General features: G+C 37.5%; 1 protein-coding gene across 1 annotated transcript; it reads left to right on the top strand.

Annotated features, from left to right (window-relative positions):
- The first annotated feature begins 2,810 nt into the window (after positions 1–2,810).
- Positions 2,811–3,434, top strand: LOC114544593. Its single transcript, XM_028563181.1, has one exon. The coding sequence runs from the start codon at positions 2,811–2,813 to the stop codon at positions 3,432–3,434; it is 624 nt and encodes a 207-aa protein (XP_028418982.1).
- The last annotated feature ends 9,510 nt before the right edge of the window (positions 3,435–12,944 follow it).

The following is a 12,944-nucleotide window of genomic DNA, read 5'->3' as shown; positions in this document are numbered from 1 at the left end:
TATGACAAGACATGCACTCAGCAACTGCAACAATGGCACCTGCCCAAGACAAGCAAGACACAACAAGCTCTTCTTTTTGAGGACTTAACAATCCCACTGGACACATATATGAGAAAGACAGGAAAGGACGAAAAAGATCAGTATTAGAAGGCAAAAGAGAAGGATATATGGCAACAAAAGAGAAAGTGGTGAGATGATCTGGAAGAGCTGAAAGCAGCATTGGAAGAGGCGGGTAGCAGGTGTAATTTGATTGGTGTTCTAGGTGACATATGTTGCAAACCTTGTGAATTTAATGCGGACGAGTTACCATCAAAACAGAGAATTATGAGGGCAGAAGAAATGGGAGACAAGCTGGAGACAACAGAAATTAGATCAAGCATTTTAGAAAAATTGGACATGGCTTTAGATTAAGCATATATTCCCGAAGATGAAAATTGTTAGAAATTTGTGAATGATAAGTTAAAAGTGAACAATAAGGGGTGTCAAGAGATTGAAAAAAATATAAGGAAACAAAATTAATGCAGAGAGTGGTTTGACCAAAGAAAGTGTAGGTTAACATCATCAATGCTCGGTACTGTAATCAAGAGAAGGAAGTCAATTTATCCAAACAGTATTATAAAGAGCGTCACAAAACCCACAGCTACAAAGAATGCAAGCTGCCAATGGGGAATTGATAATGAACATACTGCTCTCATGAGGTATCATCGATATAAGGACAATATATATCAAAGAACATGTAGAGATTTGTGTAGCTTGTTGTTTGGTGGTAAATCCAAGGTGGCCATGGTTGGGAGCAAGTCCAGATGCTTTAGTTTCAGATGCAAGGGAAGTGTCGTTGTTTGGGGCTGTGGAAGTGAAATGTCCTGATCCAAGTCTGGGATGACCATTGTAGGGGCTTGCAGTGACAAATCATTCTGCTTAGAGTTGGTAGAGGGAAAACCATGTCTCATAATATTTATTATTACCAATGTTATGGGCATTTGCCGGTTGGATTTTATAGATTTTGATGTTTACACTGTAAATGATATTCATGTGGAAAAAATTTGCTTAAGTAAAGTAGAATGGGAAGAGACTGCTTTACCTGAACTAACTGCATTTTATTTTAAACATTTAATGAATCTTGTGCAGTAGTACCATAATAACATGTGTTCTCTGAAACATGATTAATAGTTTCAATTCTTGGAAAAAACAAATGTACTTGTTAATTAATAGTACAAAATTATTTGTGTTTAACAACTTGAATAATATGTTCATTCCTCATGTTCCCGAATTAATTTTCTGAAAAACAAGGTTAGATATGCGCAAGCAACCGAAATCTTGTTAAAATCAGCTGCCATTGATATCGGCAAGTCGTGTTTTAGAATGCGGGAGGTCTTAATTCGCTGTATAGCTCTTTCTATACATGGATTCGATGCTTTGCTATTCTTCGAGTTTTAACTTCATCAGCTTGACAAAACTGTAACTGGTCACCAAGAAAAGGTGGTATGTTTAAGGAAACACCATGGGGTAAAAGATCCTCAATTTCAAAGCCCCTGTCTGCCATTACCTCATCACCCTCTTCAAGAAGATCTAAAATTCCACAGTCCTGTGTCAATTGTTTATCTGATGTATTCCCAGCATATACAAGTCTGAGACAAATGTTAAGTCACCTCTTGGGGAAATGCCAACTAGACCCTTGCCAGTGTTATGATTCTTGTAAGATGAGAATGTAGCACTTTGGCTTCGTGATTTAGATGGAGTGTCAATAAATAGTTCGGTACAATCAATTATAACTCTGGTTTTGGGATAATTTCAATTGTCCTTTATGCTTTCTGGCATTATACTTCTAACATACCTGTGAAGGCCAAATAGGGATGGAGCGTAAGTATCTGTAAAGGAAATCCAGCCAAGTTACCCAAATTCGTGATACTTGTGATATTGATACATTGAATCTTTCAGACAAATCTTTCTCTAACAAGCCTAATCGCAGTCTCGCAAGAAACAAAAATAGCTCTTCCTCAGGTGTTAATATTCTCTTCCGACCACACTTCTCCTTCTCCAGCTGTCTCTCCATATCATCTGTTGCATTGTGCGATCCACTATAATGTAACCTCTCGCATGCAGGGCAAAGATAGTTGTGAAATGCTTTAAATACTTTCTAACTTGGAAAGCCAGTATAAAATTCAAAGTCATTATCACTACTTTTAAACTTATTTATAGAAAAACTACATTGCTCCACTTTCTTCTTTAGTTCCAATATCTCCTCTTGTTGCTCTTCCTTTTCCTGCTTTAATTTCCCAACTAACTGTTCAAGTTCTAAAATTCTAGCATCCTTCAGCTTTGACTCCCCTTGTATCTTATCAGTTTTCTTTTTGGTACTTTCCCGTCCCTACATTTTGATGTGGTTCTAGGCTTTGGTTGTTTAGGCATCAACAGTTTTTGTACTAAACATGGAACGTTGTTAAGGCAGGTCTTCTTGCCACCCACAAAATGTTTTGAACAAACCCTGTGATAATTGTTTGGAGTGAAACCAGATCTACCAATCTAATGCAACCATTTCTTTTCAAGCTTCTTCTCTTTTGGGATTTGATAGAATGAAAGCTCTGAATTTTTTTTTGGTGTTGCTATCACAAGTTGGAATACAGCAAGTGGTTCCTCCTCCTTTATATTGGTATTTTCCTTTGTATGGTAACGCAAGCATGCATGAAGTGCATGCAAATCGCAAAGCATATTTGCATGATAATATGGTATAAATACAGGGGAAGCAATGACCTGTTCATCACGTCTAGCACGACCTAGCAGACACAAGCCTTATATCAGACGTTTGAAGCATGTCTTCAGAAGACCAAAGCGCAGAGAATCAATCGTCGAGCTCGGCTACAATCACTTCAGCTTTGATCAATCAATTTAAATCTTATCTGGATAGCAAAATAGACAGCCTTTTGTCGGGCCTAAGTATTGTGAATTCATCTCAAACTAAAAAGCTTGAAAGACAAGCAGAAGGCCGCGCCTTAAAATTTCCCGGCAACAAAGATCAGTTCCTGTTTAACGCAGAGGTGCACGATTTGCTCGACGAATCCGTTGTTTTGATAAAGAAACAAGATACAGATTCAGCATTGACCAAAATAGAAGCAGCTGAGAATCTTATACTTCAAAGGCAGAAGAAGATCAAATTAGCCGATAAGAGCGAAACTGGCTGGTTGGCTGTTAAAGAATACGAGGCGGAGGAATTAGCTAGCGATTCAGACGACGAGAAAAGAATAAAGAAAGCCCAGGAATTAGCACTTAAGAAACGCAGAAATAATGCTATTAAGAAAGACAAAGCAAGAAAATCATCTTATCCGCCTTATCATGCGCTGATGCTGAAAGCGGTTTTTTCGAGGTTCTATTGCCCTTTCTTTGTTTCAAGTGGCAGGCGAGTGCTTGCACGTAGCCTGCCATCAGTATGTGTTTAAATGTGTAAGTGACAGAAAAAGGAAATGACTTTCCTTCGGATGAGCTAAGCGAGGTAGAAGGGAATGGTATTTTCCTTTGTATGGTAACGCAAGCATGCATGAAGTGCATGCAAATCGCAAAGCGTATTTGCATGATAATATGGTATAAATACAGGGGAAGCAATGACCTGTTCATCACGTCTAGCACTACCTAGCAGACACAAGCCTTATATCAGACGTTTTATACTTCTTTATTCCTATATTGCCTGTTTGTTTTTCGTTATTTCCTGTTATCTCTATTGCTCCGTGTGTATAAATCTTGTTATAGGCCGTAGAGTCCCAATTCCATCAGATATGTCCTTCCGATGTGGGAAGAAAGGGCACTGGAGCAATAGCTGTGCAAGATTTGGATTTTCAAGGCCGATGCAGCAGCCAACTTCAGGATTCTCACACAGGTCCGCAGCCACGTCTAACCCCCCGGAACGAGGAGTTACACCTATCTGAGCAACAACTGGATGATTCAGATATCTTACAAGATAATTATGATTTGATTCAGGTACAACGTTTTATTGACGCATGTCAACTCGAAGAGTTTGTGAGTGAAAAAACCAGCGGGCTACCAATAGTTAAAGGCAGACTTAGTTCACATATTAAATTCTGGGAGGACATTGGGGCTTCCGAATTTATTTTAAATTCCATACGAACTGGATACAAGATTCCATTTTACTCCTCACCAACCCCAAAGTCCTTTCCTAACGACCAATCAGCCTTAAATAATTCGCAATTTGTCATTGACTCCGTATCAGAGTTACTATCCTCTAGCAGAATTGTGCGAGTACAAGACAGTGTTACAAGTGTGTAGTCCCTTGTCCGTGGCAATCCAACCGGGAGGAAAGAAACGACTTATTTTAGACTTGCGCTACGTAAACAGTTTTGTTTATAAACAAACTATTAAATTTGAAGATTCGAGAACAGCCATCCAATTTTTTGACAAAGGCACATACTTTACAAAATTTGATCTGAAAAGTGGTTACCATCATCTCGACATTTTCATACACCATCAACCTTACCTGGGGTTCAGTTGGCTTATGGATGGGCAGAAACCCAGTTATTTCATGTTTACTGTATTACCTTTGGGGCTGACATCCGCCCCTTATATATTTACAAAACTAATACGGCCCTTAGTTAAACACTGGCGAGCGCAAGAGATTAATAATCTCGTCTATTTGGACGACGGACTTGACATTGAAAAAAGTTCCGAATCATCTATCCGTAATTCTAGCATCATTCGCAACGACCTGAATCGGGCGGGGTTTGTAGTTAACGATGAGAAATCGGTATGGGATCCCACTCGAAATATTACATGGCTGGGTCTAAGCTGGGACGGCATAAATGGTACACTTAGTGTGTCGAATCACCGCGTAACAAAAACCCTGGATACCATTTAACAAGTTCTAGATCATCCGAACGTTTCCGCACGGAAATTAGCCTATCGTAGGTATGATAATTTCCATGGGTCCAGTTATTGGCAATCTTACGAGAATCATGACTCGGCATTGCCAGATGTCTGTTGTTTCATCCGAGACCTGAGACACATTGTTTATGCTTGATTAATACTGCAAATTAGAATTACAATTTTGGAAAGCTAATATAAATGAAGTAAATTGTCGTACTTCAAGTTTAGAAGCACCGTCAACAGAATCTTTTATTCGGACGCGAGTGCTTTATCCTGTGCAGCTCATTCGAGTGATGGGTCCTTAATTGCTCACCGTGCGTTTTCAGCTGAAGAAAGGGACACGAGTTCCACTTACAGAGAGTTAATTGCAATAAAATTTGCTCTTGAAACTTTCGTGCCAATTGTCAAACACAGCAGGATTAAGTGGTTTACTGATAATCAAGTAGCAGCTAAAAAATTTCAAGTTGGAAGCATGAAATTTAACTTACACCAATTGGCTTTTAAGATCTTTTCCACTTGCATGGAAGAAAACATTGAGTTAGACAATCAATGGATTCCACGATCTTTAAATGAACAAGCGGACTATTTGAGTAAAATTGTGGATTATGATGACTGAGAAATCACATGGCAAACTTTTCACCAACTAAAAAGCAGATTTGGACCGCACACGGTAGATTGTTTTGCAAATTATCGTAATCGCAAAGTCAAAAAATTCTATTCAAGATTTTGGAACCCAAATTCATGCGGAATTGATGCATTTTTCAAGGATGGGAGGAGGAAAACTGCTTATTCGTTCCTCCAGTTGCGCTTGTCTCCAAAGTTTTACTGCACATGCATAAGTTGAAAGCATCGGGGACTTTAGTTGTACCATTTTGGCCGTCGGCGTCTTTTTGGCCACTACTGGTTTCTCGATTTTCCTCTTACATTAAAGATTATATTGTGCTCGTTGGTAATACAGCCCTCAAACATGGACTTAACCAAAACTCATTACTCGGTTCAAACTCGTGGACAGGGTTCGTAGTAGCCTTTCGTTTGGACTTTAATCTGCGTGTGCTTAATTAATTGTTGTCCATTATGTAGCAATTAATCTACATTGCCCGGAATTCTCGAATTTAATAAATTATTAGAGTTAAAAGTATGGTTGTGCATATTGCAGCATTTGGCGGGTGCTGGCCAAGGAAATACTAATTGAGATCCTAGCTGGTTAGCTCGGGGTCAGGCGGTTGCCTTATTTTTATTCAGATTGGCACTAATTTGCTTACAAGCCGGTTGGCTATATAGGTGAGCATGTTCCTGGCTAGACTTATCAGCGATGGAATCTTCTACACTACTGTGATATGTTAATTCTAACTAATACAGATGTGCTTGTCTGTTCTTTTATTTTTCAGGACTTAGCTTTTGCATCCTCTTGGGGAATTACAACTATGGAAACCAGAAAACAAATAATTTGTCAATTATTGTCCTCTCGGGCGAGTTCAACCGTGAAATCATATATTGCCCAATACCGGAAGTTTATCAAATTTGTAAGCCAGAATTCTAAGCTTACTCGTGAGTTACCAATTAGCAGTACAGTCATTTCTCAATATTTGTCCCATCTTCTACTTGCCAAGAAATCCCACAATGTCGTTATACAAGCTCACTGTGCTTTAAAGTGGATCCACGATCTTCTCCCACTATCTTCTAACCCAGCGGATACGGCTATGATTAAAAACATCGTGGAGAGTAAGAGACTCTGTTCCAAACCTTGTTCCAGAAAAGAACCCTTATCTATAGAGAACCTCGAAGCTGTTGTTTTACGATTTGCTCTCCTAATAGTGACTTAAAGGATATTCGAACAGCACTCCTGTTTGTCCTGGGTTTTTCTGGGTTATTTTGAGCTAATGAGCTAATCAACATCCAAGCTAAGCACATCACAATCAACTCCGATCATTTGGCCATCGTAGTCCCACAAAGCAAAACAGATCAATATCGAGAGGGCAATACAGTGTTTATTTCAAAAACTAACGGAATTGTGTGGCCACATACTTTGCTTCTCACCTATTTTTCTTTAGCTCAGATTGTTCCAAATTCAGATGAGTATATTTTCAGATCAATCCAAGCTCCTCGCAGAGGAGCAACGAAAGCTACTTTGGGCCCGAGACGTCTAAGCTACACAAGATGTCGTGAATTAGTGAAGAGGGAGTTCAAATTATTGGTCTAGTTCCGAAAAAATACAGTACTCATAGTTTGCGATCCGGAGGGGCGACGTTCATAGCAAATTCACAAGCGAACAATCCGAATCTCAATCGATGGTTAAAAATACATGGAAGATGGAGAACAGATTCTTCAAAGGACATTTATATAAAAGATAAATTGAACCATAAACTAACCTTAACCCAATCATTAAATAGTTGATAGAAAGTTGTTATGCTCAGAGTTATAATTATGTCATTGTGATAAGTAATAAATTGCTAGGCGAGTCCTTGCACGTAGCCTGCCATTAGTATGTGTTTAAATGTGTAAGTGACAGAAAAAGGAAAATGACTTTCCTTCGGACGAGCTAAGCGAGGTAGAAGGAAAATTGTATTTGAACATGTAGCTCCTTTGTTGGTTGTATCAGCCTCCATTGAAGTTCCTGGGTCATCATACATTATAAATTATACTTTCAGTTTAAGCAATTTTATATTCTAACTAAGCTACTATTTCAAATTTAGTACTAGGACCTGCCTTAGTATTTAGATATCTAATTATAAATTTAAAAAATTACACTAACTAATAATATATATCAGTTTATAGCTATCAAACTATGTATAAGTTTAATTCGTTTTACCTAAATTCTAGCTAAAAATATTATTTTAAATTAATCCCAATCCCAATCGATTTCATCTACTTTGCACGAAATATAGTTTATAGTACATAAAAGCCAATTTTGGTTTCAAAAAATTAGCAAATGCTACGAAAAAAGTATATAAATGTATAGTGTGTAAATGTATATAAATGTATATCGCGGCGGCCATTTCCATTTCCCTTGCAAGTAAAAGGTTACCACATTTCCCATGATGCTTTGCTATAATGCAAATTGCCTATAACCTATATCAAAATATAAAATAAACAAAGAAGCGGCTTCCTGCTTAATAATCCATGATTGCCACAGTTAACCTCTAAAAAGCGTACTTTTTTCGTCCTATGCATGGTCGACTAACCTATTGTAGTGTGTTTTCAAAATGCTTTCAAAACATGTATATTATGGCTAGTCTTTGCATGGGCGTCCCAATTGTTGCCGTGGATAAAAACGTTGAAAAAATGAAGAAATCATGGGGCCAAACACGAAATTTATGCACTTATGGTCCCTCTGATTATTGCAGTGCATAAAAACATTTAAAAAATAAAGAAATGCATGCTGTCAAACCCGAAATTTATGTATTTATGGTCGTTCTTATTGTTGCAGTGCAAAAAAACGTTGAAAAAGAAAGAAATCACGCTGTAAAACCCAAGATTTATCTATGTATGGTCGTCCCGATTGTTAAGGAACGCTGGAAAACCTGAAATTTATCTCAGAATTTATGGGCGTCCCGATTATTGCAGTGCATAAAAACGTTGAAAAAATAAAGAAATCATACTGCCAAACCCGAAATTTATGTATTTATAGTCTTCCCGATTGTTGCAGTGCATAAAACGTTGAAAAATAAAGAAATCATGCTGTCAAACCAGAAATTTATCTATTTATGGGCATCTCAATTGTTGCCGTGGATAAACTATGAACGTTGAAAAAACGAAGAAATCATAGTGCCAAACTCGAAACCTATATCTATTTATATGTTCGTCCGGACTGTTGCGGTGCATGAAAATGTTGAAAAAATATAGAAATTATGCTGGTTGAAAAGTGAAGAAATCATGGGCCCGAACGCGAAATTTATCCTATATTCTCACTGGGAGTTTTGGCAGACAATGCCACTTTGTCTACCCAAAGCTTAACAAACTCCTTAATGGCATTCAGTTTATCACTCAAGCGAGCAGGCCTGTATAAAATAGGGCAGAAACAGGGTTTTTTCACAGTTTTGCTACGAAAGCCAGCCAGCAGACTTAGGGAGCAATGCATCCCTTTTCCCCCGTGTTTGTGCAGATGTGCTGTTTATATCCCTTTAGCTGCAGATGTATATATCCCTTTCTTCCGCGTGTTTGTGCAGATGTGCTGTTTAGGGCGTTCTCGCCATGTATACTGTCTCCTTTAGACCGTCCTATTTAGTCATTAGCGACCTTTAGAAATCAAGACAGTGTTTGCCGAGACGGCTTTTATCACGCAGAGTGGACTGGGTAATTGAGTTGTGCGCATGCGCAGCTAGCATTGCTTCACCGTCCTGGTTTGTTGACAACGTGGATTACTCGGTTTTGCCGTTATCTGGACAACGTGATGTCTTTTGAGCAAGAAAACGCGGATATTAACGTTAATATAAGGCGAAAGGGAAACGAGCGTAAGTGCTTCTGGAATGTGTAACACTTATTATTCCGGTACGTTTTTCATAATATTTGCTTTATATGTACTTTGATGAACTGTTTGTCTTTTACATAATACACGATGACAGGTCGCCATTTCACTGGACAGACCATAGGCGGCCCAGAACTGATCTCGCTCGCTAATCTCGCTGTCGCTGACCTTGCGCGACGCTCATGTTGTCTGAACAGTCTTATATTATGACAAGGTAGGCAACCCTCACGCCAAATAAGCTAAAAACGCACGGCGGTTGACTCAAACACCTTCACAAAACCGCAAATATTTCGTAAAAATATTGCGAATAAGAAAAAAAAGTACAACACATTAAACTTGAATATTTTACTATATTTATACTATATTTTAGCATTCAAATGTATTCCTATGCATGTATAAAACGTGAATGTTTTTTGGGTTTCTGGCAAATATATTACAAAACCTATGCTGGGGACACCTTGCCTATACCTTCGTCATAATTTTAAATTGAAAATAGAAAGCTGATTGGCTCTTTTTAAACGACAGCCAATCAGCTTTCTATTTTCAATTTTAAAAATATGACGAAGGTATAGGCAAGGTGTCCCCAGCATAGGTTTTGAAATATATTTGCCAGAAACCCAAAAAACATTCACGTTTTATACATGCATAGGAATACATTTGAATGCTAAAAATATAGTATAAATGTAGTAAAATTATTCAAGTTTAATGTCAGAGGAGGTTGGACAGCTGTCACAGAATTTCTCGACCAATGAGATTGCGCTATTTTCCAAGCATGCTTGCGAAGATTTTGAGCGAGAAAATTTACATAAGACAGAGAAACATAAAAATATTGAGTATATTTTTAAAGTTTACTGATTAAAACGCATATTTTTTGAAAAAGATTCATTGGACTGGCGATATCTGTCGAGATTATCGAGGTAAGCGTTACTTTTTAAGTCGATTTTTATAACTGAAGTTGGTCGGGTCGTTCCGAAGTGATGAGTCATGTGCTTGTCTGTTTACAATTTTCAAAGTTGAAAATCTCGAATTCCTGTGGTTCGATTTTTGAGATTTTTGTAAGAATGAAGTTAAGTATGTAAAAAAAAATCGGCTGGATCGACCCCTTGCGACCCCACACCATTTCCGAGATATCGGGCTTTGAATTTATCACTCTTGTTTTGAGATGTTCAAAATAGCGCATTTCGGGTCAATGGGATATTTCCCTTTCAAATATTGTTTAACTACATAATTTGTAATATTAATGTAAATTTTATTTGTATTCATGGTTTAACTTCCTTAGTTATTAACATTTAGACGGGAAAATAGTATTTTTTTGTATTTTATATAGATTTCATTTTTGGCAGTGACGACTCCTATGCTCATTCGCTAACGCCTAGCGTTTCGGTAAGTGCACATTGCGCAATTTCGGGGTTGAATAGAATATTTTTCTCTTTTGTGTAGGTCAGTATATCTGAGGCCCAAAAAAGGGTACACGATCCTCCAACTGGGCAAACCCCTGGAAAAAGGCAACCAAAACTAAGATCTACATCTGGAAAGTTTTTGAAGAGATCCCTGTTTCAATCAGCTACAGATAAATTAGAGAACAGGACAGCGGAAAAAAATACAAAGGTAACAGCTGGAAATATCTTTACTCGCATAATAATGTAGGACTCTTTTGGATTGTAAATATGAAAGTCTATTGACACAAGCTATTTATGTATGGACCTTTGCTTATTCTACATAGATTAATACAACATGGAGTGAAGAAGAATTGTCAGCATTGGTTGAGTATATTGCCCTTTACTATTTTCCTGATGAAGATTCCACTTGTGAATGGCCACTTTTTAAGGATGAAGAATTTTGGAGGGAATGTGCTAATGGTGTCACCTGTGTTAACATTGACAAGGAGCGATCTGGTAAAGGATCATTTTAGACTATTTACCTCCTTTAAATTAGTTGTCCAGGAAATCACTGCCACTTTGTCATTTGTTTATTCCTAATTTTTCATACATATGAATAGTAAGAGACATTATTTAATGTATTGCAATGATATCCCTATCCCTTTTTGCAATTATAAGGACTTACATGTAGAAGAGTTGTACAGCGATTCTTGAAGGAAAAGTTCAAAACAATTGCTGATGCTGAAGAAGCTTATGGAATTTGCTATTTTGGTGAAAAGGAGGCAAAGTGTAGGTGACGCTGAAAAATTGCTGTCACCTGCTGTAGCTAAGTGGCTGAAAGCTAACGGTTTTTTGAGTGAAGGTGATTTGTAGAGATTGTGTCAAACTGGCATAAGGCAAGTGGTGGTCGTGGTCTAACGGAAACAGAACGTTCAAAAAACAACCTGGCCATGCTGGATTATCTGCTAGAAGACTGGATGCCATGGTACAAGGATTTAAGGGACTACTCTACAATGGATGTTAACAGGTACAGTACATATGTCAGATCATATTGTATGGACATATTTAATGTATGTGTTTATAACTTTTAGACCGATCAAAGGAGTTGGTGGATTCACCAGAGAAGTTGTGGTTGCATTAACAACAAATATTGAAAGTCAGGTTTGTTTGTTTTGTTATGGTGATGCTTTTCGATCTTGGAGCCTAGTAATTTTAATCATCACTGTTTTTTTGTAGGAGTTTAGACGTCGATATGGTATTGAAAAAGGGCTTCCTCCTGAACACCCACGGGCAGGATCAACAGATGATGTTGAAGGCATCTTTGCTTCTTTACATGGATTACTGGGACCGATTTTTGATGAGAAGGATTTTCATGATGCTTTTCCAAAAGTTATTAGTGAATATACAAAGAAGTGTGATCCTGATCTGCCATTTTACTATTACACTGGATCCAATGATAGATACAATGATGGATGCTTGCAATCTTTTAACATACCCTCTAGTAGTGGGAAAGAACGTCTAGATCGTGTCTGTATTTCAAGGCGAGCTGACCCTGGAGTATTTGTTGCCAACAGAGCTGTAATCCCACAACGTGGTCAATTGAGTGTTAGATCAGCACATTTCAAACAACCAGAAGGCTTACCACCACCACCACCTTCACAAAATTGATAAATATGAAACATATTGTGTGATTATATGTTTTCACTTCTTCAGTAAAATAAACTGACATTTTATATTGGTTCTGTTCTTTAGATGCTTGTTGATGTTTACAGTTAGTGTGAGTTAAGATCTGCATTACTAAGCCATTCTGTGTTAGAACTGGCAATATTTATGTATATTAGGTTGATTGAAAAGCTAAAGGCATGAACACCTTATCTAGTACAATTGATCTTCAAGTTTGCATGAATTGTAAATGCTATTAGCATAGAAACAATAGCATGAAACAAAAAACAATGGTGTGTGTATGCAGGTTTTTACTTTTTTGAACATCATGTAAATATATGTATAAATGCAAAATCTTGGCTGTTTTGTCAAGGCAATTTTACTTACAATATTTTATAACCATCATAAAATTTGATGAGTTTATTTATTTGTTCATCAATAAATACAGATTTACATATTTATACCATGTATTGTATGAATATTTTTCTAATTTTCTTAATACTGCAAGGGTTTGTATGAAATATCACATGACAGTGAAGTGCTTTGGTTATAGACAATAGGTTTTGAGG

The sequence above is a fragment of the Dendronephthya gigantea genome, unplaced genomic scaffold (assembly GCF_004324835.1).
Source record: "Dendronephthya gigantea isolate DGI-Jeju-01 unplaced genomic scaffold, DenGig_1.0 000862F, whole genome shotgun sequence".
Taxonomy (NCBI): Eukaryota; Metazoa; Cnidaria; class Anthozoa; order Malacalcyonacea; family Nephtheidae; genus Dendronephthya; species Dendronephthya gigantea.
The sequence above is the reverse complement of the archived record's forward strand: the minus strand, read 5'-3'. Positions and strand labels throughout refer to the sequence as shown.

Bases quoted from the DNA above. Each gene is read 5' to 3' on its own strand.
- LOC114544593 (XM_028563181.1), top strand. From the start codon at position 2,811: ATGTCTTCAGAAGACCAAAGCGCAGAGAATCAATCGTCGAGCTCGGCT.